This window comes from Thalassophryne amazonica, chromosome 11 (assembly GCF_902500255.1).
Source record: "Thalassophryne amazonica chromosome 11, fThaAma1.1, whole genome shotgun sequence".
Classification (NCBI taxonomy): Eukaryota; Metazoa; Chordata; class Actinopteri; order Batrachoidiformes; family Batrachoididae; genus Thalassophryne; species Thalassophryne amazonica.
In genome coordinates, this window is record NC_047113.1 from 69,208,336 (window position 1) to 69,235,496 (window position 27,161).

At 40.5% G+C, this 27,161-nt stretch overlaps 1 protein-coding gene across 1 annotated transcript in view; it reads right to left on the reverse strand.

Moving 5' to 3' along the window:
* Window positions 1-20,104, reverse strand: part of etfdh (electron transfer flavoprotein dehydrogenase) — a 46,773-nt gene extending 26,669 nt beyond the window's left edge. Inside the window, exons 1-11 of the mRNA XM_034182095.1 lie at window positions 19,914-20,104; window positions 11,220-11,378; window positions 10,806-11,035; window positions 8,379-8,460; window positions 7,873-7,991; window positions 7,387-7,464; window positions 6,140-6,286; window positions 5,851-5,991; window positions 5,411-5,554; window positions 2,669-2,837; window positions 831-1,013 (exon numbers count right to left, since the gene is read on the reverse strand). Of these exons, the coding sequence (XP_034037986.1) occupies window positions 831-1,013; window positions 2,669-2,837; window positions 5,411-5,554; window positions 5,851-5,991; window positions 6,140-6,286; window positions 7,387-7,464; window positions 7,873-7,991; window positions 8,379-8,460; window positions 10,806-11,035; window positions 11,220-11,378; window positions 19,914-19,944 (1,483 nt within the window). The 5' untranslated portion in view covers window positions 19,945-20,104. The remainder of the gene's footprint in view (window positions 1-830; window positions 1,014-2,668; window positions 2,838-5,410; window positions 5,555-5,850; window positions 5,992-6,139; window positions 6,287-7,386; window positions 7,465-7,872; window positions 7,992-8,378; window positions 8,461-10,805; window positions 11,036-11,219; window positions 11,379-19,913) is intronic.
* Window positions 20,105-27,161: the final 7,057 nt, after the last annotated feature.

A 27,161-nucleotide genomic window follows, 5' to 3' on the forward strand; every position in this document is an offset into this window, starting at 1 on the left:
CGTTTTTGCAGTGCGCATGCTGATCACATTTCGATAATGGATCTAATACGTTTGGCAGAAAAATCTGCAAATTTACAACACAGAGTTGGAAAAAGAGGAAATTGTACACCTTACCTTTGATTTGGAGGTGATGACTGTAGAAAGAAAAGCTTGTTCAGGGACAAATTAATCCAGAATAAAGAATAATCCAGTGACAGAGAACTTTAAAACTGTCACGCATGTCAACATCATTGCATGGCATGGAGTTATAGCTGTGGTGAGGCATAAATCAGGCTTTAAATTAATTAAATAAATCAGCATAAATTGTAAATTTATGTTATATTGATAGCTTAAATATTTTTATATTTATTTTGATAATACATGTACCTGGATGTGTTGCTGTATGTGGTTAACTGACTAAAAAAATGTTGAAAACAAAAGGTTAGTTCAGTAGCTCAGCACAATTGGCCCCAAAATGGTGTAATGTTCTCAGTTGTCGCTACTCTGTATAAAGGGATTCCTACACACACACACACACCCCCATATTTCCTGGAACATTTACTGAAAGTGGTGTGGCCAATGGGAAATTGTCACAATTTCTACTAAGGCTGTACCGTTTTCAAACAATATTGCATTTGTTGAAAAACTGGACTCTACAGAAGTGAAATCTCAGAAACGATAAAAAAAAAAAAAAAAAAAAAAAAAAAATAGAGAAAATATTTCAGGACATAAAGTCTTTTTCCTCCCTAGTTTTAGATTTATGAACCAACATGATTAGGTTTTGTTCCAGTGAGTAAGTAAAGGCTTGTGTCCACAATTTCAGAAATGGTATCTGCCCCAGGATAACTTACCACAGTGTTTAAGCGTCCATGGTTCTTTGCCTCTGAGGAGCCAGTAGAAAATTCCAGTGTAGATCATCCCACCGTACAGGCCAAAGTAATTATGGAAAGACGGCCTGATATTTCTCACTGCGTACAGCTCTTTCCATACCCACGAGTTCTTCAAGGCCTCAGAATACTCTGGTACATGGAGTCCTAGAAGAATAATAATATATATATATTATAGATTCACATAGACACGGATTTAAAAAGTGCTCAAAGCTCCCTAATTAATTATTAAAGCAGTAAGAATTGTAATTGGAGCTCTATTCCACCCACAGATACCAAACAGTGCACTCCTGACCAGATTTTGTTATCAAATCTACTTTATGTTGGATTGTCCTGAGTGATGCCGGCTTCATGTGATGGACACTCCATAATTCACATGGGTCAGCTGGCCTGTGACCTTAAGTTTGAGCAAGGTTAATTTACACATGTTGGTTTAAAAAATAAAAATGAAAATCATCAGTGTTCCAGGGCTGTGAAATGAAAATTGTGAAATCTGAGGAAAATTTGCAGGGGGTCTGGTGGGCACAGGCCCCCAGAAGCCAGGGTCTCAGGCCCCGTGGGATCCCAGAAACCAAATTAATTTTTTATCTAATGATACATTTTCAGGATCTCCTGGAACAACAACAAAAAAAATCTCTAAATTAGTGCATATTTAAATGACCCTGTGTTCAACCTTTCATTTGAACCGTCAATGATCATGTTGAAATAACAGAAAATGATATGGAAGTAGGACCTGGAATGATTTTTCTTTTAATTGGAAACCAAATAATGGTTTAACTCAGAACAATTAAACTACATGAAATTCATTAAGACTGAAAAGACTGTTACAGCATTTAAAAAACCACAGGTAAAACTTGTAGAATATTTTGAAAATCATAAATTATCAATAACATACCTTATATAAAAAAGCCACATATTCTTAAAAAATAATTTATATTCTTGTGTAAATTCATGTAAATCCATTCAAAGCCACAGTCTTTTTTTCCAATGAAGGAAAGTCTAGATTAATGAAAAAAGTCATAATCTTTTCTAAAATCCTGTTTGAAGAGCACAATGTTTATTTTCTTACTGTGTTTCCTGATGGCACAGTTCGCTTTTCCAGGATGTCGCTCTTCATGGCTGTGTGGGTGCCTTTTCCCTTTTACTTTATCTTTCAGGTGTGTTGATGAAGCCAGTGAAAATTCCACGGATTCTTATCCTTATCAGACTTTTTCCAAACAGTCTTTCTCGCCATCTTCCCTCTGTCCGATGGCGATCCGTGACACAGACATGCTGCACAATTCTTCTTTTAAAAACTTGAGAGCTCTAAAAGTTTGCGATGTCCACATGCTATGTTTAGCTTGAGCTTCACGCAGGAGCCATACAGCGTTGCCGCAGCAACCAACCGGTCCTGCTTTACGACAACTGCCGCAACAGCCAGGCTTTGAGTGTGATTTTTCTCCTCGAAACTCCGCGGATCTGAGGACACTGATTTGTATCTGTAACATACGGATCAGTGTCTGCGGACCGCCATGGACTTATAAAACTTGCACGATGTCGTAAAAAAAAGAACACTTCGCGATAGACATTTTAAAAACTTAGTGACGATCACAATTACAGAGTAAAAGACTAACAACCCTCCTCCTCCCCACGATGAAATCCGCGGAATGTCGCGGATCCACGGAGATTTCACAGCCCTGGTGTTGCTACTGATGCAAGTTTATTACGAATTATTTTAAAAACTGACAACTTCTAAGTGTTTTGTGTATTGTGAGCCATATGTGTTAAAATTACTAACACTGTTAAAGTATTCGACTGTGTACCTGCAGTCGGTGAGTCCTGGTTCTCAGCTGTGACTTTGGGGAAAAGGGCCTCAGCAGCCAGGATGCCGCTCTTCATGGCTGTGTGGGTGCCTTTGATCTTTGGCACATTCATGAAGCCAGGGCTGCAGCCAATCAGCATCCCTCCTGGAAATGTCAGTTTTGGGATACTCTAAAAGAGCAGATTCATGTCCTGTTTAATTTGCATTCCTTATTAAGATTTTTAACATCAGAGTAAATTCTGAGAATTTGGTCAACGGTCATTTAGCTATTACAGGGCTGTTGTAGCAAACCACCCATCTCCCGTGTGAAAAACCATGGCCATCAACGCAAAGACCTGAAGACAGTGTGTGTCAATATCGATATTTTATTAACTGACAATTAATTATATACCATGGTCAGGATGAGATACGGAATATCTGTCAGACTGAAAGTAATTTTTCTGTATTAAAGCGTAAAATCATGCTGGTTGAGCAAGCGCTACCACAACCATCTCACACTCGCACACACATATTCATGGTCAAGAAAGGCATCCATGTCCATATAGTGCTTTTGGGTACTGAGACAGTGCCCACAAACACTTCATCCTAGTGGGTTCAGTCCCCCTCACCAAAAAAAGCCTGCATGTGGGATTTGTCTCCACAACAGTAATAACTAACTTTTAATGTATGGTAATTACAAAGTACTCACCCTCAGCAAGAAACAAGCATCTGTCCCACCTGCTATCACAGATGAGCTTTTTTTTTGGTCTTCATTGCGATAGATTTTAAGTAACAAATCAGCAAAAATAACTGTCTCCTCCCAGTTGCCTAAAAATGTGCTGCAGTAATGTCACAGGGTCTTTCTGAAAAGTTAAGGGATTTTCAATTGAAAAGTACTTGGAGTGGCCGCACAAAAAATAAGATGCTGGGTACTGTGTGTGTTTTTTTTCCCTGTAGGCTGCTGCATGAAGCCATATACACTCTGTTCGAACAATTCTGTGACAACTGTAAGAGGAGAACGGAGAAGGAGAAGCGAGATATGGAGACAGGGCCCAAAGGTGTACTGTGAATATTAATTCTGTAGCACAAAACTTTGAGAATTTCTCATCACTATGGAACATGTACATTGTTTGCAGACTGAAAGTCGACACATACAGTAGTGTTCAGAATAATAGTAGTGCTATGTGACTAAAAAGATTAATCCAGGTTTTGAGTATATTTCTTATTGTTACATGGGAAACAAGGTACCAGTAGATTCAGTAGATTCTCACAAATCCAACAAGACCAAGCATTCATGATATGCACACTCTTAAGGCTATGAAATTGGGCTATTAGGAAAAAAAAAAAAAGTAGAAAAGGGGGTGTTCACAATAATAGTAGCATCTGCTGTTGACGCTACAAACTCAAAACGTATGTTCAAACTGCTTTTTTAGCAATCCTGTGAATCACTAAACTAGTATTTAGTTGTATAACCACAGTTTTTCATGATTTCTTCACATCTGCGAGGCATTAATTTTGTTGGTTTGGAACCAAGATTTTGCTTGTTTACTAGTGTGCTTGGGGTCACTGTCTTGTTGAAACACCCATTTCAAAGGCATATCCTCTTCAGCATAAGGCAACATGACCTCTTCAAGTATTCTGACATATCCAAACTGATCCATGATACCTGGTATGCGATATATAGGCCCAACACCATAGTAGGAGAAACACGCCCATATCATGATGCTTCCACCACCATGCTTAATTGTCTTCACTGTGAACTGTGGCTTGAATTCAGAGTTTGGGGGTCGTCTCACAAACTGTCTGTAGCCCTTGGAACCAAAAAGAACAATTTTACTTTCACCAGTCCACAAACTATTCCCCCATTTCTCTTTAGGCCAGCTGATGTGTTCTTTGGCAAATTGTAACCTCTTCTGCACGTCTTTTATTTAAACAGAGGGACTTTGCGGGGGATTCTTGCAAATAAATTAGCTTCACACAGGCGTCTTCTAACTGTCACAGCACTTACAGGTAACTCCAGACTGTCTTTGATCATCCTGGAGCTGATCAATGGGTGAGCCTTTGCCATTCTGGTTATTCTTCTATCCATTTTGATGGTTGTGTTCCATTTTCTTCCATGCGTCTCTGGTTTTTCTGTCCATTTTCAAGCATTGGAGATCATTGTAGATGAACAGCCTATAATTTTTGCACCTGCGTATAAGTTTTCCCATCTCCAATCAACTTTTTAATCAAACTACGCTGTTCTTCTGAACAATGTCTTGAACGTCCCATTTTCCTCAGGCTTTCAAAGAGAAAAGCATGTTCAACAGGTGCTGGCTTCATCCTTAAATAGGGGACACCTGATTCACACCTGTTTGTTCCACAAAATTGACGAACTCACTGACTGAATGCCACACTACTATTATTGTGAACACCCCCTTTTCTACTTTTTACTAATAGCCCAATTTCATAGCCTTAAGCGTGTGCATATCATGAATGCTTGGTCTTGTTGGATTTGTGAGAATCTACTGAATCTACTGGTACCTTGTTTCCCATGTAACAATAAGAAATATACTCAAAACCTGGATTAATCTTTTTAGTCACATAGCACTACTATTATTCTGAACACTGCTGTAATCCTGCCAATGGCTTTAAATAGATATAAATTTCAATTATTCCCTGTAACTCAGGTACTTCAACTATATTTTTTAACTGTTCTTTTTTTAAAAAGTACCATACAATTACCCGTGAATAATAATAATGGCTGTGTTATTTTCACTCATACCTGAAATCCTCCCTCGTTCAAGGCTCTTGCACCGTATGCAATCCGATGGCCTCCTTCGAGGGTTCGAGCTATAAAGGGATGGTGTTTCCAACGTTGGAACTCTCTGAAGGGGCTCAAGTAAGGGTTGGTATAATCTAAACCAACCTGGAGTGACAAAAGACTTTTTGTTAAATCGTAATATTGTCAAACCACATAGCAAACAAATTAAGTAGACAAGCGTTACGGAAAGGAAGATTCATCATCTGATATTACTGGTTTGAGAAGGAATCCAACAAACCTAAATGTGTTCAATAACCAGAAAACACACTCACCAAACTACAACAACTGAACTGCACTGAATTTATCGACAACATATCCTCAAGTTATTGTCTACCTACAGGACATCTGGGCGTCACCTCTATTATGACCCTATGTAAACTAAAATCTATGAAATCACTCACCACAAAGCCCAAAGCCACCAGCGGCTCTCCTTCATTCAGGTGATACAGGAAAGACCCACCATAGGTGTTCCTCTTCAGGGGCCAGCCCACAGAGTGCTCCACTCTGCCGGGCCTCCACTTCTTCTCATCAATCACCCACAACTTGAAAAAGAATGAACATAAACCAGTAAAATTGCATATGACCATCATCTTTGTCTTGCCTTGAAAAAAGGACTGAACACAAGGACTTAAAGTTAACACCAGAGGGATACCCCTCCTCTGTTTGGCATTAATAGTACACGTTATCTACCTCCTTCAGGCCAATGGCGTAGGTCTGAGGGTCGCAGTTCTCACGCAGGTTGAACTGCTTGTAAAGCTGCTTGGCCAAGTGTCCATGACAGCCCTCTCCAAACACTGTGACTTTAGCGTGTAGCTCCATTCCCCTCTCAAACACGTCCTGAAATGACACACCAATACCACATGCATAAATACAAAGTGTAACCAAGACATAATACAGAGACCTGGCTGTTGCACAAATCATACATGCCTGACAGAAAGAAGCATACAGAGGGGAAAAAATGCCTCCACAAAACATGTAATATTACCCAGAATATAAGTTTGTATAATAAAACACCTTAAAAAGGCTGTGAACTGTCAAATTAAGATCGTATTTATCTCAATGTTTTTATGACAAAACACTTCTGTTAATTAAACTATGACGGCATTTTACTTGTGTTATGAAAATTCAGCATAAACATCCCCTCTTAACGAGGATGACACTTTACAATACCATCAATGGCAACAACCTTTGCTCATTCTTATGTATCACTGTGCAAAGTTTCATGTTTATGTGAGGTAATGTTGCGAAGATATGCAAGACTTTATTTGACTGCTCCCTGCAGTAGGTTCTCCTTTGTAAAGTTGAAAGCTTTTGAGCTATCAAACTCACTTTAATAACTTAAGCTCTTAATGGTCAACAGACTGGGCTTGGTGTTGATCAAAGTGATGGCCTGCAGTGAGATTCTAGGTTTTGCATATGCTACAATACCGTGTAAAAATTGAAAAACAGAAATGGGTGTAGGCTGTATCAGAAGATTTGGCACACTTCAAAGAACATACGGATGTATGAATGTTGAATGTGCAATGTACACTGTTGGAGTTTTTTTTGTTAAAAATGCATTATCCTTTATTACAGCACCACCTGAAGTGAAAAAAGCCAAAACTTTTAAAATAGGCTTATACATAAACTAGCTGAGTGAACGCTAACTCTAAGCACAGTACTTGTAGAATACAAGTTTTACATGATTTGTACGGCTGTTAAGACGAATGTGAAGATGAAGGTGTGACTTTAGGCTTCTTATGCAGGACAAAAATGTCGAAACTGATGCTCGTGTTCATTAAAGTACAGTTACTCTCTCCGTGTGGTATTTACATTTTCTAAACATTTACAGTATCCTGTCTCTTCATGGCTCCATTGTAGAGAACAGAGAAAATGACTAATTATGCTGAAGTGAATTCAGTGTAACGTTCAACAAAGTTTTCATACACAAACAGTACCTTTGGTGAGCCATCCTTGGCAATGCCAACATCATTGGTGGCAATTCCTTTCACACTTCCATCTTCATGAAACAAAACCTTGAGAAAAAGTAATAAAAATGAAGTTTGACATTTGTAGCCGAGAAGGTAATGCAAAAGTTCACTGATCTGAAAAATGGAGAGTGCAGCAATTTTTTTTTATTGTTTGAGGCTGCTTTCAGGACCGATATATGAAACAAAAACAATACAATTGTACAAAATGTAATATTAACTTCTGCTATATGAACAAAAAAAAAAAATCCATTCTTTATTCGGAATCACAACAACTTCGGGATAAATATATTTATTGCTTGAAATGGGGTATTTTACAGTTAAACACTCATTATTCATACAGACTCCAAACAATCGTCTGTTGAGCAGTGATATTCTGCTATGGAAACCTCAAGAATTGCAGAGTATTACAAAAATAAAAAAATGGAGTCTGCTCTGGGATTTCTATAGTCTTACCTCAGCTGCTGCATAACCAGGGTATAACTCCACTCCAAGCTCCTCAGCCTGCTCTCCCAGCCAACGTACAAAGTTCCCCAGCCTCACAATGTAATTGCCATGGTTCCTCATAGGCAGACCTACAGGCAGCGAGAAAAATTATGTGCATACCAATTCTGCACTGCTACCAGCTTTCCTGAACATTCCCTGAAATAAGATGGCTCCAAGTTTTCACAAACCATTCTTCATCCAATTTCAGACATTTTTTTTTTATTCATCCTCTCATTACTTATTCAGCCAAATAACCTAATCAAATTTAGATATAGTGTTTTCTCATTTAAACTTCCATATTAGACATTACACACAGTACCCTTTATGGACAGATTTCCTCTCAATATTAAATACACAGAATCTGAGCAATATGCAAAACGGATCTGACAAAAATCTACAATATCACCCTGTAGTAGTGCTTGTGGAACAGAAGTTGCCAGACCCACAAAACAAAGGGAAATGAAGCCAATATCTACCTGGCAACATGGGGACAGGAATTCTGCCTTTCTCCATTAAAATGCTGAACACGTCTTCAGTCACTGGCGTGTTAAGAGGTGCCTGAGGAAAGAGCGACATAATGTGTCGTTAAGCCCCTTTCACACCGGGCCTGCGTAGAACTGCATTGTGCTGCGTATCTAGTACGCAGGAACAGCTGCGCATGTTATGCGCAGGGGGGAAGCATGGCCTGCCTCTTCTTCTGTGGTTTTGAAGCAGAGTCCAGTGGGATGAATAAAATCCAGCAAAGCAGGTACAGTGAGGAAAATAAGTATTTGAACACCCTGCGATTTTCTAAGTTCTCCCACTTAGAAATCATGGAGGGGTCTGAAATTTTCATCTTAGGTGCACATCCACTGTGAGAGACATAATCTAAAAATAAATAAAAAATAAATCTGGAAATTACAATGTATGATTTTTTTAAATAATTTATTTGTATGTTACTGCTGCAAATAAGTATTTGAACACCTACCAACCAGCAAGAATTCTGGCTCACACAGACCTGATAATTTTTCTTTAAGAAGCCCTCTTATTCTGCACTCTTTACCTGTATTAACTGCACCCGTTTGAACTTGTTACCTGTATAAAAGACACCTGTTGATACACTCAATCAATTACACTCCAACCTGTCCACCATAGCCAAGACCAAAGAGCAGTCTAAGGACACCAGGGACCTGCACAAGGCTGGGATGGACTACAGGACAACAGGCAAGCAGCTTGGTAGAAGACAACAACTGTTATGATTATTTATTAGAAAGTGGAAGAAACACAAGATGACTGTCAATCTCCCTCGGTCTGGGATTCCATGCAAGATCTCACTTTGTGGGGTAAGGATGATTCTGAGAAAGCTCAGAACTACACAGGAGGACCTGGTCAATGACCTGAAGAGAGCTGGGACCACAGTCACAAAAATTACATTAGTAACACATAATTCTGTCATGGTTTAAAATCCTGCAGGGCAGCAAGGTCCCCCTGTTCAAGCCAGCACATGTCCAGGCCCGTTTGAAGTTCACCAGTGACCATCTGGATGATTCAGAGGAGGCATGGGAGAAGGTCATGAGGTCAGATGAGACCAGAATAGAGCTTTTTGGAATCAACTCCACTTACCATGTTTAGAGGATGAGAACAATCCCAAGAAAACCATCCCAACCGTGAAGCATGGGGGTGGAAACATCATACTCTGGGGGTGCTCTTCTGCAAAGGGGACAGGACGACTGCACCGTATTGAAGGGAGGATGGATGGGGTCATGTATTACGAGAGTTTGGCAAACAACCTCCTTCCCTCAGTAAGAGCATTGAAGATGGGTCGTGGCTGGGTCTTCCAGCATGACAATGACCCCAAACACACAGCCAGGGCAACTAAGGAGGGGCTCCATAAGAAGCATTTCAAGGTCCTGGAGTGGCCTGGCCAGTCTCCAGATCTGAACTCAATAGAAAATCTTTGGAGGGCGCTGAAACTCCAAACCTGAAAGATTTAGAGAAGATCTGTATGGAGGAGTAGACCAAAAACCCTGCTGCAGTGTGTGAAAACTTGGTCAAGAACTACAGGAAATGTTTGACCTCTGTAATTGCAAACAAAGGCTACTGTACCAAATATTAATGTTGATTTTCACAGGTGTTCAAATACTTATTTGCAGCAGTAACATACAAATAAATTATAAAAAAAAAATAAATCATACATTGTGATTTCCGGAATTTTTTTTAGATTATGTCTCTCACAGTGGCCATGCACCTAAGATGATAATTTCAGACCCCTCCATGATTTCTAAGTGGGAGAACTTGCAAAATCGCAGGGTGTTCAAATACTTATTTTCCTCACTGTATGTACTGATAAAAAAAAACCTAAAAGGATGTTTTGCAGGACTGGTATAGGGTAGCGTAGAATTGCGGCATGGTGTATAGTAGCGCAGTGTTGCTTAAACTTGAATACAATAGCGGAGTGTTGTATAGACCTGCGGAGAGCACGGCGTCCAGTACTCTACGTCGAAAATCCGTGAAAAATTAAACGTTTAATTTTTTGCGTCCATTTCGCGGACCCCTTTGCGTCCCTCAGCCTATTGCCAGATAAGGCTGCATTACGCAACTCTACATTGGCCCATTGTGAAAGGGACTTTACTGTGCTGCAGCGGAGTGCAACATTGCAAGTCCCTGTATGTGTGAATTATGATAAACCTCAAACGCAAATTGGTGCATGTGCATGTGTGCCTGAAATGACGATGTGAATGGGGGGTGGATCTGAGTTGTTCATTAGCCACTGTTACAGTGCATCCAAAACAGGCAAGAAAACAGATTCCCCACTTTTCAACATGTTTGCATTATATAGCAGGGGTGGTTTTACAAAACACTACAAGTGAGCTAGCCAAGAATGCCCAAATGTGCTCATCTGTTGTTAACTGTACAACACTCACTCCTCTTTCCTTCCAGTCAGGGAAGAGTTCTTGTAGAGCACTGGGCTCCAGACAGGCTCCAGACAAGGTGTGAGCTCCAATCTGAGATGCCTTCTCCACAAGACAGACTCGCAGCTCTTTCTGATGTTCAGTGGCCAGTTGCTTCAGACGAATGGCTGCTGAAAGTCCTGCAGGGCCACCACCGACTATTACCACATCTGCCTCATCTGCAAACCGCTCCATTTCAACACCTGGGAACAGAACATAAAAAAAAAAAAAAAAAAAAATGAAGAGAAGGCATCAAATGGGCATTGCTGCCTTCTCTTCATTCTCCACATTCTGACTCCCTTTCCCAAATTTTTAAGTTGCACAAAAGTCAGGCATGAGGTTTGAGAGATGCTTATAATAAAGATAGTCTTGATAAAACAGTCTTACCTTCCCATCGTGAATCTTTATCCCGAGGATGGATAGTGTAATGTGTTGTGATACGAGGTGTTGGCACAGAAGTGCACGTCCGTCTGTGCACTGCTGTGTACAGCTGAGGGGTGGCATGATCTGTCTGAACAGCTTTTAATGCCCCGATGCATCTGTGGGCTGCAAAGGTGAAGTAAAGAAGTAAGGACCAGTTCAAACTGATGGCTCCATTCCGTCTCAACTGCATTTTCTGGTTTACGAGAGCACGACCTGGTTCACAACTGACGTAATATAGACATAAAATATACCGTGCAAAGCTGACACAATCAGGGATACAACAAATTTTAATTTAATTAACATGTTGCTTATGTTTAACAATCACAAATTAAACATTTAGTCATTAAATATGGCAGAAAACAGAACAGAATTATCCAATCACACACTGCAATCTCTTCAGGTTTCACCAAAATCCCACATGTAAAACTGAGTTAGGTAAAGGGTAGTGCAGTCAACAGGGGAAAGTATAATGGAAATGCGAAATCCTGAATGCAACAATGTGATGAATCATGGAAGAGTCAAACTTGCCCCCCAACATAACGCAAAAGATCAAAAGCATCATTCAGTATGCCTCCAAATGCAGGGTCATGGCATTTCTGTAGTTCATATGCCCAAAAACTGTTGCATCATTGGTCCTACCAACAACATGAGTAAAAGGAAGACCTCTCATTTCACTTGAGTCAGAACAAGGCAACTCAACCAGAAAGTAGAGCTAAATGACTGCAGATGGCAGGGATTAGATCAGGGATTGGCAACCTGCGGCTCTGGAGCCACTTGGACCCTCCCTTCCCTACCATTATTTATTAAGGTTTCAGAAAGGCGCTATGTTTCCTGATCAAAAGTGAATACTTTTTTAAATCCTCGATCATCAGGAGCACTTATACTGAGCAAAACCTGCAGTGGTATCTTATCTGTGGCTACATCTCACTCCACTTTCACATGGCGGATCAGTAACAGACCTGCTTGGACCGTGTGCGCATGGCTGTCATAAACAGCAGTTGACGGCAACAGTATATGGTGAATTTGCTGTTACATCCACGAGGCAACATTAATGTCAGTTAAGGCCGTAAGCTCGTCATATATTATGGTTAAACATCAGCAAAAGAATGTGTCCAAATTCAATTAAAATGTGACTATATGAATAACTTTCAGACAACAGGGCTCTCCTCCAAAATTTACACCATGATGATACGCAGCTGAAAATTAACTCGCCACATCAGGCAAGAGAGGGGCATGAAGCACTATTCCGAGAGTCCTGCTCACTCACTGATGTCGAACGGACAAGAGTTACTGTCGCACCCTGATGTCGCCGCTTCAGGAGATTTCACAGGAAAACAATGCACAGAGGAAAATGACACCGCATGGCAGCAAACCAATTAACAAACAACAAAGACAAACTAAATGCCAACGTTACAAAAACTAAGCAAACAATAAAAAAAAACCCATCAAGAACGACAGCAAAACAAAATACAGACGAATTGAGGTTTTCGGCAGCATTTGTTCAAATTTTTCAACAGTTTAAAAATCCTGACACCAGTGCCAGCTGCAGGAACTATACTGCATGAAGGTTAAACGATGCCAACAAAAGTCAACGAAAGTCCAGATTTCTTGTTTCATTTTGGGCTTTGTTGCCCATCGTTAAGTGCCGTGTGACCGGGCCATAGATTTGAAAATCGGCATGATGGAGCAGCGCCATTATTCGATTGCTAAGTGAGAGTCCTGGATAGACACATTTAAAATAAAAACCTGATAAGCAGAAAGCACACCAAACAGGGGAAGAAAAAAAAATTAGATCATAAGTTCATGTGTTTAACATTCAGTTACAACAGTTGATTGACATAGGTGGCTGAGGGGATTAAAACACACACAAAGACGACATAACAGTGATATAAACTTTAGTCATGGCGAAAAAATGATTTTTTTTTTGCCAGCTTGCACTCGGCCGAGACGGACGCACTTTTCTCTTCTCCCTCCCTCCTTATCTTTCCTGCTTCTGTGGCGTGTTGTCTGTGAGGCTGCAGCTTTGCTCTTCTGGAAAACGACAAAAATGGATCTGTTAAAGTGGTCTCTGAACGCAATTGACACTACTTTTTCTACAAGACATTCGGGGGCGGAGGACCCGACCTGTCCTGCCGGGACGCATGTGATGGGTTACGTGATGGACTCGTGGAGGAGATGGCAGGTCATGTGCCTTTACATGCTTTCTGTGGAGGATGTCAAAGATGTGTATATATTTGGCTTGGTGGTGACCGGCTTTCTGCTGTGTGGAGCGGGCATGGCGCTGGTTTACCGGAAAATAAAGAAAGTGGGAGCAGCTTTGATTGGGCCTTCCAGGCTGCCCTACATGATTGATTCGATTGGGAAGGCAGTGGCTGCGCAGTCGGCGGGTGTTAACTGCACGCTGGAAAACATCTCGGGTAGGATTGCAGCTCTGGGAACCCGCTTTGACCGTCTGTGAAGACCACATTCTACATTCAGATGCATTGAGAGCCACTCTGTTCTCAGAACTGTGTAATCTTTCAGGCGTCTGCTAATCTGGTTATTCATTTGGCCTCCCCAACACAGCTGCACTTCAAGGTCGCTGTGATAAAAAACCTCCTCAAGAAGATCAACACTTAAACCTCGCTCCCTGGCCATCCCCCCTCCCCTCAGCTTCTCCAGCTCTGACGTTGACTGTGGACCCCTCAGGGCTGAGCCCCTCCTCCTCCAGGATTGTCGGACAAGGCCATTGACGGCGCCAAATAGGCTGCCTCCGGAGTGTTCTGATAAAATGGACCTTCAAATGTCGGTTGTCGTCCTGCGTCTTTGTTTTGTCTGTGATTATTGTTTTTCTGTGCTGATGGGGATTTTTTTCCTCATTGCTGCTGTGTAACGCAGTGGCTATGAGGGTTTTTTTTTTCTCCTTTTCCCTCGTGTTTTTGCTTTTCAATATATGTTTATGTACCGGGCCGGCCTATGTGTGTTGTGTGTTATGTGTATGTCGTTTGTTATGGGTCGGTCTTGGTTTGCTCAGCCCTGCTGTTGACCAAGGCAGGGATGTACATCTGGAGCTGGTCCCCGGGCGCCTAATGGCGACTTCTGCTCCTACTGGCAATTAGGATGGGTTAAATGCAGTAGACACATTTCATTGTGCAGGGAACATGTTCTTCTGTGCATATGACAATAAAATTACTTTGAATCCTTGAAATACAAACTGGCCTATTTTTATTTTTACTTTTTAAACTGCAGCTCTGTATTTTATTTCTACCTCTTATTTTACTCATTAAAATAAAGAAGGGGGGGGCGTACGTATAATCTATAGAGATGACTCACTAAGCCTGCTTAATGGGTTCTATTTATTTCAAAGTACGCCTACTCATGCCACTGCAAGAGTTTGATGGTTTCCTTTGCTCTAATAAGTTAAAAACGATAAAATGTTATTACTTTTCCTTATTCATTCTGTAATTTCAGAAATGAAAAAACTGTAGTTCAACTATAGATGTAAAACTTCATAAGCCGTGTTGTCTTTATTCAGGAGAAATATGTTTTGTGGCTCCAGACAAATTTGATTTGGTAGGTGAGGGGGCAAAAACTCTTGATAGTAAAGGTTGCAGACCTCTGTACTTGACTATGGCAGGCCAAATCAGATTATATTGCTTTCTCATGTTTCATAGCAGGTATGTTATTGGATTAATATCATGTTTTTTTAGTCAAAATCAGAAGATTTATTTCAATAACAGAGCACTGGATGCCACTACTCATGAATAATTCAAGTGGGTCCCAAAATAATGTTAACAATAACTGTTTTATAAGATTAAGCCCTAAAATGTATGATTTATATGATTGGGGAGGTGATGGTCTAGTGGTTAAGCATTGGGCTTGAGACCAGAGGATCCTCGGTTCAAATCCCAGCCTGACCAGAAAATGCAAGGTCCTTAATCCCCTAGTTTCTCCCGGTGCGTAGTGAGTGCCTTGTATGGATGGACCAACACATAATCTTGGACACACCTTGGACCTGGTTATTTCTTTTGGGCTCTCAGTTTCACTTAAGGACATATCAGACATTGCTATTTCAGATCACTTTCCTGTTATTTTTGAATTTATTGCTCCTCCATCTGCTAGTAAGCCACTTGTTCCTGTCTCTCGCCGCCGTTTGGTCACCTCCTCGACAGCGGGGGACTTTGCTGCTGCCTTCATGGACTCTCAGTTTTATGCCATGAATGGACTGGTTTCTCCATATACTCCCAGATAACATCCTCTCTTCTTTCCACTCTACATGCACAGTCATTTTGGACTCTGTTGCACCGATGCGCTGCAAATCCAGGAAATCAAAATCCGACCCCTGGTTAAATGCCACGACCCGTGCCCTCAGGCAACGCTGCAGACGGGCGGAGAGAAAATGGAAAAAGGACAAACTACAGGTGTCTCTGGGTTTTCTGAGGGACAGTCTGACTATCAGAAGGCTGTGAAGGAGTCAAAAGCACAATATCTGTCTCATATTATTTCGAGCAGTTGTCATCGTCCCAGTGTGTTATTTCAGACTATAAACTCAGTTGTAAATCCACACACCTCTGTTTTGTTGGACGCTACAACCACAACCTGTGAGGAGTTTCTTCAGTTTTTTATTGATAAGGTTTCATCAGTCAGACAGAACGCTGATCAGAGCTGTAATGTTGAGTTGTCTGCTCCTCGTGTACATTCTGCTGTGCTCGAACAGTTTGAGCCCATTTCTTTTGCATCTCTCGCTGATGTTGTAAAACATAAAATCTACAAGTTGTCCTTTTGATGTTGTTCCAGCTAAGGTGCTGAAGGAGGTTTTTAATACTGTTGGGGCGGGTCTCCTAACTTTTATCAATGCTTGTCTTAGATCAGGGTCTGTTCCAGCTGCTTTTAAACATGCTGTGGTTCGACCTCTTCTTAAAAAACCTCACCTGGACTCATCAGTTTTATCCAATTTTAGACCTGTCTCTCATCTGCCATTTCTATCTAAGGTTTTAGAAAAGGTTGTCTTTTTACAGTTACAATCATTTTTAGAAGACAATCTCATCCTTGAAAAATTCCAGTCTGGGTTTAGATCGCGACACAGCACTGAGTCAGCACTTTTAAAAGTTCATAATGATATTACTCTGTCGGTGGATGCAGGGAATCCTGCTGTGCTGGTTCTGTTGGACCTCACAGCAGCCTTTGATACTGTGGATCACACAGTACTTGTTTCCCGGTTGGAACATTTTATTGGCATTCATGGTACTGCACTTGAGTGGTTTAGATCATATTTGGCTGAAAGGAGCTTTTCTGTCATGATTGGGGACCTTTCCTCATCAACTGCTCCTCTGTGCTGTGGAGTGCCGCAGGGATCTGTCCTTGGGCCGATTCTACTTTCTTTGTACATTCTGCCATTGGGGTCAATTATAACCCAGCACAATTTGTCCTTTCATTGTTATGCAGATGATCTGCAAATCTATCTGCCTGTGAGGACTAATGGGAGTGATGCTTTGTCATCATTATTTAATTGTATTCGTGATGTAAAGCAGTGGCTGTCCCGAAACTTCCTTTACCTGAATGATGGTAAAACTGAGATCATGGTGTTTGAGCGCACTGGCATACCAAATGTGGTAACACCAAATTTTGGTGCTTTGGCTAACTATGTAAAACCAGCTGTCAAGAATTTGGGAGTGATATTTGACAGCTGTTTGAGGTTCGATCAACAGATAAATTCTGTTGTCAAAGCTAGTTTTTTCCAACTTCGCCTCTTGGCTAAAATAAAGCACTTTCTCAGTAGACGTGATCTTGAGACGGCCATTCATGCTTTCATCAGCTCCAGACTTGATTATTGTAATGCACTTTATGCGGGCATTAATCAGTCATCTCTTGTGCGTCTCCAGTTGGTGCAGAATGCTGCTGCTCGTCTTTTGACAAACACTTCTAGACGTGAGCATATTGCGCCCATCCTATACTCACTCCACTGGCTTCCAGTTCGTTTTAGAATTGATTTTAAAATTTTAATGTTTGTTTTTAAAGCTATTTATGGCCTTGCACCTCCCTACTTGTCTGAAATTTTAACTTTGCGCACCTACAGTAGGACGTTAAGGGCGTCTGGCCAGCTTTACTTAGATGTTCCAAGGTCAAGATATAAACGCTGGGGTGATCATGCCTTCGCGGTAGCTGGCCCCAGACTGTGGAATGAGCTACCTCTTGAGTTACGTACTATTCCTGACCTAGCACTTTTTAAATCTAAGTTAAAGACTTATTTATTTAAACTGGCTTTTAACACTTAGTGGGGAGGTGACATGTTCTGTTATTTTTATGTTCTTTTTTTTATGTGTTGTTTTAAAATTTTATTTTATGTGTGTTTTATTTTGTAAATTTGTGTTTTTAATGTTAAGCACTTTGGACACCAGTTGGTGCTGTAAAGCGCTTTATAAATAAATGTTGATTGAAAAATGTTGATTATGGCAGCACTCTGACAACAGCATCTGATGCAGATGGGAAAGCGCTATATAAATCCAGTCCATTTACCATTTAGTTTCATGTTCAATGTACCAGCAAAAGCAGCAGGCAGTAGATTTGCTGCCGTTGTGAAACTTGGAAATAAAAGCAGTGAATTAAATGAGAAAAAATAATGTTCAAAAAGGGCTTAATGAAATCTACAGAAGTGGTCAGAAGCTTGGTAACTAAAACTTAATTCAGACAACTGTAAACAAATAAGAATTTAAGTAACTGTACACCAGGAGATACTTATTCAAAGGGGACAGTCATAAAGCAAATGGAATGAAGACAGAAATGGTGGACAGAGAATGCAATTAATTTTGACAACACCTTAGCCTTTAATCAACTCAGATCCAAAATTATTGGAAAAAGCCCCTCACACATAATACGAATGTGGCTGAATTGCCCACGAAACAGGAATCGTATGCAATAGGTGTAAAATGGGAGCTGCCTCCAATGCCTCGTACACCTGTTGCTACAACTACTCGCACACACCAGTGGCTAAAAGACAGAGAGTGCCCTGTAAGAGCCCATTCGAACCCTCTCACGGCAGGTGTCGGCCAAATTCCAGTTGACATACACAAACATCTAACACCGCTCGCTTGGCACTTAGAAAATGTGTGGCCATTCGTGCAGTAAGCACAAAAATAGTGAGCAGATGATCACTTTCGAGCTGGCTGTGAAATTTGTCTAAGTGCCCCACACGTGCCGTGCGTGTGAATCACACGTGTGTTGTGCCCCCTCCCTATCTGCAACACATGTTGGATGTGTTGCGGATGGGGGGGAATAACTAAATAGCAGTAGAAATAACTAAAAAGGAATGATCACATAACACAGACACATTGTGACAAGTTGATGTCACGTTGGTGTGTGCGCTGAACTGACAGGGGGCGTGGCCGCCCACAGCCGCAGCTGTTGAGATCTGTGGTTCTGGATGTCACGTCTATGGAACACGTACCGTTTGGATGGACATGAACTTACAACGGTCCACTGTGACGCGCATGTGTCTGCTTGCTGTCCTCATGTGGACATACATAAAAACATATGTCACTGTTGCGACGGGCTGGATACGCCAGGCCAGTAGATGTGGACATGATAAGAGTGCGCTGCTCCATTCATGTCATTTCATGACTGTACATCTGACTATGGTTCATCTACAGAGGAGCAGACGGTTCATACTTGTATTGTTCGCTCAATAAGAGGGATTCAACAAAATGCGCTGTTGTTTTTATGGTGTGTGGTTTTATTTATTTATTTATTTTTTTAATACGTCTATCTCCTTGTTGATTTTAGGCATTTTTCCACACCTTTTATAGGACAGCGATGGTAGTGCAGTGGTAAAGTTTCTGGCTGGCAGTCAGAGCTTTCGTAAATTGCAGGTTTGAATCCCGCGGGTGGCAGTGTGGTTACACATGCTCCAGCTGCTCACACTGTGTTGCTCATGCACGAAACCGTCGCAGCGGGATCGATCTGTCAGGGATCGGAATGTTGGGTCCTCCATACCACAAGACAAAATATTTGACAAGTGTTAAAATGTATTATTCCACATAAGTGCACATCTAAAATCTTTAAACTGCTTGAACTCTATATTGTAGAGACGTTTGTTTTCCCCTTTGTAGAGGATGGCATCACCGGGTTACTCGCAAGGTCTGTCAACAATTCAAATTCATTTATTTATTACTGATCAAATGGACATTTTTTTTTATTTACAAGTTAGATATTTACAGTTTTAGACACACCGATTGTCCCTGAAACATTATGTAAACAGCTGTCAGCGCTACTGACTGCATTAACGAAGCTGAGGGCAACGAATAAAATTAGTTTTGTACATAACAACGTTTAAAATCATTTCCAGAAAATTAACAAGCGAATATTGAGAATAAGATGTAATATGCAATCTGCAAACCGTACAAATGAAGAGAAATAAAGACAGTTCGGTGACCAACATTTTGATTGAACTTTAACCTACATTTTAGCTAGCTGCTAGCACACGAAAAAGCTGTAGTTTTTTTTTTTTTTTTGGTAGTGACAAAAAAGCACGCATAGGTACATATACATTTGGCAGTTGCCTCTTTCTGTTGTCATTGACGTTCCGGAGCAAAACGTGTCACTGCGCCTGAAAAAGAAAAAAAAGCTGCTGGCAAATGTAGCACAGAGCGCTATTAAAGCTAAACTAGCTGTTACTGAACGTACCTCGGTGTGAGTACCTCCGAATTGGAAGCATGATGTGTCAGCTAGCAGACAGCTGCCGAACCCTCTCCTTACCGACTGTGAAAAAAAATCAGTATTCCTCCAGCTGGACAGATTCCCAACTCTGTTGTCTCCACGGCACTCTGAACCAGCTTCGAAACATTTGAAACAAGCATCGCATCGAAACGTTTCGCCAATCACTGCCCTGTTAGGGCAAAGCCTACTGTCAGAAGTGGGTACTGCAGCTATTAGAAACGGGGGCAAATAAATCTACCCTATCCAATTCAACACGATAGCTCAAAAACAATAAATGATACTGTATTGTAAGTTATTAAATTACAAGAACATATAATGAGGACAAACTCACATCTGGCGAATTCTGATGGCTTTGTTTTGCCTATGTAATTTTCCCATAAGTGAGTCTGCCACCTGCTGGATGGTTTGTGAATGTTGGCTTGGTGATGAATTAGTGAGTCAGACTTTTTCTGCATTGTACTAAAACAGAGCAGTAAACTATTATTTTCTGATTAAAACACAGTGGTTACATCCTAAAATAAATATAACATAAATATAACCTCCGCACAAGCTAGCAGAAAGTATTTTGGGTGAATTTCTCTGACATGCACATTGTAAATATGTTGTTACAAAGTAACGTTTTTTTTTTAAATATATATTGTTATGTACCTTATATACCCTATGTACCCTCCGTCAGACTCCGCAGGAGCCAATGTGACGGAGGCCGTCAGCAGTTGCTGTGCATGTGATGGGCAATAAACCTCACTCCCCAACAGCTAATAGGATTTTCCAATTTCAATTCATTTTCAATTTATTTTCATTTTATATAGCTCCAAATCACAACAGAGTTGCTGTAGTTGCTGAACTACATCACCCTGTGTTGCAGACAGGAAATTTGGACCCCTGGAGCGAGCCTTTTCCAGCATTTCACAGAGATATTTCAGAATCTGCTATGCCAGACAGCATCGGCAACCTCATGCCTTTATATTTAACCCTCTGCCTTGTTTCTCTAACCATAAGAGAAAAAAAAAACTTATGGAAGTCACACTGGAATAGAAGCTGCATGTTTTCGTCTGTGGAACTCTTTTTAACAGTGTGAGTTTAACAAGAGACAGGGACTCAGTGCAGCTTGTGCACACCACAGCATGTGTTGTTACTTAAGATAAGAACTTTTAAATTCCAAAAAATAAGTAAGATGGAAAAAATGGGTGTGTGATGGACAACATGTGGGATATTATTTGTTGCCATTTGGATTAAATAAATCATCCGATGATCACAGATTGCTGCCCCCCCCCCCCCCCCCCTCCAACAAAAAAAACCCAGTCCATTTGATCTTTTCTTTTGTTAAATCAACTTTTTAGTTTTGGACTTTTGTGCATTACTGTAGTGTACTTTTATTATTGTTGTTTATTCTTTTATTATTGGAATTTATTTTGTGTAGTCTGTGGATTCCTGGCAAAGCCTGAAATAAAATCATTAATTATTATTAATAAAGGCATGATTTTTCTGTGTGTATGTTGTATATACGAACCTCTGAGACGAGGAAAGTGGCTGTGCATACAAGACCTTCATGCTTTGCATTTATCACCTACATGGTCCGAGATTTTGTCCTGTAAAATCAAAAACTGCAGAGGGAGTTTTTACTTACCACTGTAGCCAGTGTGCTTGATCATGGGGTGGGTAAGGTCCAGCCATTACTTTTGTGTAGTGCCTTGAGGTGAATAATGATTTTGTGCTATATACATAAATAACTTGAACCGTTTGAGCCTTTGAGTTTTACATGAGGGCATCATTTCATATGCAGTAAATGTGTTTACTCGTAACACAGACAGTGATGATGGTTGTGTCATTTGCAGCAGCAAACATTGCTGTTTTTACAAAACGGCAGAAACAAGATAATTCATAAATATGAAATCAATAATTTATTCTGAATCTCATCTCAATCGGTCCCCAATCGGACCGGGAGTGACATGTTTAGCCGCATGTTCTCCTTGAATTGCTGGCTGTCTGAGTGGTGTCCAAAAAATGAGGTGGGCTTCATAGATAATTGGCAAAGCTTCTGGGGAAAACCTGGTCTTGTTAGGAGAGACGGCATCCATCCCACTTTGGATGGAGCAGCTCTCATTTCTAGAAATCTGGCCAATTTTCTTAAATCCTCCAAACCGTGACTATCCAGGGTTGGGACCAGGAAGCAGAGTTGTAGTCTTACACACCTCTCTGCAGCTTCTCTCCCCCTGCCATCCCCTCATTACCCCATCCCCGTAGAGACGGTGCCTGCTCCCAGACTACCAATAACCAGCAAAAATCTATTTAAGCATAAAAATTCAAAAAGAAAAAATAATATAGCACCTTCAACTGCACCACAGACTAAAACAGTTAAATGTGGTCTATTAAACATTAGGTCTCTCTCTTCTAAGTCCCTGTTGGTAAATGATATAATAATTGATCAACATATTGATTTATTCTGCCTAACAGAAACCTGGTTACAGCAGGATGAATATGTTAGTTTAAATGAGTCAACACCCCCGAGTCACACTAACTGTCAGAATGCTCGTAGCACGGGCCGGGGCGGAGGATTAGCAGCAATCTTCCATTCCAGCTTATTAATTAATCAAAACCCAGACAGAGCTTTAATTCATTTGAAAGCTTGTCTCTTAGTCTTGTCCATCCAAATTGGAAGTCCCAAAAACCAGTTTTATTTGTTATTATCTATCGTCCACCTGGTCGTTACTGTGAGTTTCTCTGTGAATTTTCAGACCTTTTGTCTGACTTAGTGCTTAGCTCAGATAAGATAATTATAGTGGGCGATTTTAACATCCACACAGATGCTGAGAATGACAGCCTCAACACTGCATTTAATCTATTATTAGACTCTATTGGCTTTGCTCAAAAAGTAAATGAGTCCACCCACCACTTTAATCATATCTTAGATCTTGTTCTGACTTATGGTATGGAAATAGAAGACTTAACAGTATTCCCTGAAAACTCCCTTCTGTCTGATCATTTCTTAATAACATTTACATTTACTCTGATGGACTACCCAGCAGTGGGGAATAAGTTTCATTACACTAGAAGTCTTTCAGAAAGCGCTGTAACTAGGTTTAAGGATATGATTCCTTCTTTATGTTCTCTAATGCCATATACCAACACAGTGCAGAGTAGCTACCTAAACTCTGTAAGGGAGATAGAGTATCTCGTCAATAGTTTTACATCCTCATTGAAGACAACTTTGGATGCTGTAGCTCCTCTGAAAAAGAGAGCTTTAAATCAGAAGTGTCTGACTCCGTGGTATAACTCACAAACTCGTAGCTTAAAGCAGATAACCCGTAAGTTGGAGAGGAAATGGCGTCTCACTAATTTAGAAGATCTTCACTTAGCCTGGAAAAAGAGTCTGTTGCTCTATAAAAAAGCCCTCCATAAAGCTAGGACATCTTTCTACTCATCACTAATTGAAGAAAATAAGAACAACCCCAGGTTTCTTTTCAGCACTGTAGCCAGGCTGACAAAGAGTCAGAGCTCTATTGAGCTGAGTATTCCATTAACTTTAACTAGTAATGACTTCATGACTTTCTTTGCTAACAAAATTTTAACTATTAGAGAAAAAATTACTCATAACCATCCCAAAGACGTATCGTTATCTTTGGCTGCTTTCAGTGATGCCGGTATTTGGTTAGACTCTTTCTCTCCGATTGTTCTGTCTGAGTTATTCTCATTAGTTACTTCATCCAAACCATCAACATGTTTATTAGACCCCATTCCTACCAGGCTGCTCAAGGAAGCCCTACCATTATTTAATGCTTCGATCTTAAATATGATCAATCTATCTTTGTTAGTTGGCTATGTACCACAGGCTTTTAAGGTGGCAGTAATTAAACCATTACTTAAAAAGCCATCACTTGACCCAGCTATCTTAGCTAATTATAGGCCAATCTCCAACCTTCCTTTTCTCTCAAAAATTCTTGAAAGGGTAGTTGTAAAACAGCTAACTGATCATCTGCAGAGGAATGGTCTATTTGAAGAGTTTCAGTCAGGTTTTAGAATTCATCATAGTACAGAAACAGCATTAGTGAAGGTTACAAATGATCTTCTTATGGCCTCGGACAGTGGACTCATCTCTGTGCTTGTTCTGTTAGACCTCAGTGCTGCTTTTGATACTGTTGACCATAAAATTTTATTACAGAGATTAGAGCATGCCATAGGTATTAAAGGCACTGCGCTGCGGTGGTTTGAATCATATTTGTCTAATAGATTACAATTTGTTCATGTAAATGGGGAATCTTCTTCACAGACTAAAGTTAATTATGGAGTTCCACAAGGTTCTGTGCTAGGACCAATTTTATTTACTTTATACATGCTTCCCTTAGGCAGTATTATTAGACGGTATTGCTTAAATTTTCATTGTTACGCAGATGATACCCAGCTTTATCTATCCATGAAGCCAGAGGACACACACCAATTAGCTAAACTGCAGGATTGTCTTACAGACATAAAGACATGGATGACCTCTAATTTCCTGCTTTTAAACTCAGATAAAACTGAAGTTATTGTACTTGGCCCCACAAATATTAGAAACATGGTGTCTAACCAGATCCTTACTCTGGATGGCATTACCCTGACCTCTAGTAATACTGTGAGAAATCTTGGAGTCATTTTTGATCAGGATATGTCATTCAAAGCGCATATTAAACAAATATGTAGGACTGCTTTTTTGCATTTACGCAATATCTCTAAAATCAGAAAGGTCTTGTCTCAGAGTGATGCTGAAAAACTAATTCATGCATTTATTTCCTCTAGGCTGGACTATTGTAATTCATTATTATCAGGTTGTCCTAAAAGTTCCCTAAAAAGCCTTCAGTTAATTCAAAATGCTGCAGCTAGAGTACTGACGGGGACTAGAAGGAGAGAGCATATCTCACCCATATTGGCCTCTCTTCATTGGCTTCCTGTTAATTCTAGAATAGAATTTAAAATTCTTCTTCTTACTTATAAGGTTTTGAATAATCAGGTCCCATCTTATCTTAGGGACCTCGTAGTACCATATCACCCCAATAGAGCGCTTCGCTCTCAGACTGCAGGCTTACTTGTAGTTCCTAGGGTTTGTAAGAGTAGAATGGGAGGCAGAGCCTTCAGCTTTCAGGCTCCTCTCCTGTGGAACCAGCTCCCAATTCAGATCAGGGAGACAGACACCCTCTCTACTTTTAAGATTAGGCTTAAAACTTTCCTTTTTGCTAAAGCTTATAGTTAGGGCTGGATCAGGTGACCCTGAACCATCCCTTAGTTATGCTGCTGTAGACGTAGACTGCTGGGGGGTTCCCATGATGCACTGTTTCTTTCTCTTTTTGCTCTGTATGCACCACTCTGCATTTAATCATTAGTGATCGATCTCTGCTCCCCTCCACAGCATGTCTTTTTCTTGGTTCTCTCCCTCAGCCCCAACCAGTCCCAGCAGAAGACTGCCCCTCCCTGAGCCTGGTTCTGCTGGAGGTTTCTTCCTGTTAAAAGGGAGTTTTTCCTTCCCACTGTAGCCAAGTGCTTGCTCACAGGGGGTCGTTTTGACCGTTGGGGTTTTACATAATTATTGTATGGTCTTGCCTTACAATATAAAGCGCCTTGGGGCAACTGTTTGTTGTGATTTGGCGCTATATAAAAAAATTGATTGAATTGATTGAATCTCACAAAAAAGTAGCATTATCACAAAGACAACAAGCAGAGCTGCCGCAGTTTTATTGAGACACAAACGACGTTGCTCATTATGTTCCTCGTTGGTTTATTATCTGACAATCTTATTTCCCCCAGTAAATTCTTGACCAGTAAAACCATGCTTCAATCATATGATTGAAGCATGGTTTTACTGGTCACTTAATATTTAGCAGTCGAGCCAAACCAGAGTGCAAAACCAACAAAGTTGGAAACCATCACAATGATACATACACACATGGACAAAATTGTTGGTACGGCTGTATTTTATGTACATACTCGTATTTTAATATATGGTCAGAAACAAATGCAAATAAAACAATTTTGTTTCACTGAAATATTTTTTAAAATGTCCAAATTAATTTGGCACCAAGAACAAAGCAAAATGCTTTCAGAAAGTGAAACAAAAAAATCCTGACATAAAATGTATGCTGGGCACAATTACTGGCACCCTTTCATGAATTTACAGGAAATCATCACTTTTACAGCCAGTTTTCTTTAAACAAGTCAGGGGATGGATACATGAACATTTCCAAGTCACTGATTATGTTGTGGATGTCATTTACATCAATCTTTAAGAAATACAAACAGGACTGTATGGCAAGTCTGTCTGGAGGAAGCAGTTCTCAAAACCTGAGTGACCGACTGTGCAAGAAGGAGATGACTGAGGAGTCATAGGCTTCTGTGGCTGCAACTGGAGAAATTGTGCATAATGCAAATTTTGAATTTTGCATCAACAGTTACACAGCTTCATGGTGGAGTGGAACAGAGAAGGATTTTCTGAAAGAGATGTGAAATTTCAGCAACAGTTCGCCAGAAGGTACACGAGAGATGCAAGCCTAGATTTCACTTGTATAAAAATTCTTCTCTGTTCCACTTCACTATGAGGCTGTGAGTGGAGCTGCAACAGACAAAAGCTGCACTATGAACAATTCTCCAGTCACGGCCACAGATGCCCATCTCTTCTTCAGAGTTGTCTTGGGTGTCTTGGTGGCTTCCCTCACTCTTCTCCTTCTTGCACAGTCACTCGGTTTTTGAGAACTGTCTACTCCAGACAGATTTACCATACTGTTTGTAATTCTTAAAGATGGAAATGAAGTCCAAGACAAAATCAGTGACTTGGAAATGTTCATGTAACCATTCTCTGACTTTATCGGCTCGTTTCTGCTTAAAACTGATTTTAGAATGATTTAAGAGGTTTTATTTTGTTATCGGATGGTTCATAATCACATTATTCCCTTTGATTGCTTTGGGTGTAGAGAATCAGACTCAGAGAGTCAGACTCAGATATGCTGCTGTGGCGCTCTAATTGGTCCTCTGTCTTTTATTATGAAATAATACTGAATTTATGTGGAAATGATTGTTGTACAAAAGCTTCAGATATCTGTCACTGAGACAGATGATGACTGGAGTGCAGTTTGAAGCAGAAAATTGGTCAGTTGCTGGGGGGACCGATCAGAATGGAACCGATTTTTACATGGAAATAGAGACTGGAATGGTCGTCACGTGACTAGCGGCGTGCCGCACGGCGGCCATTAC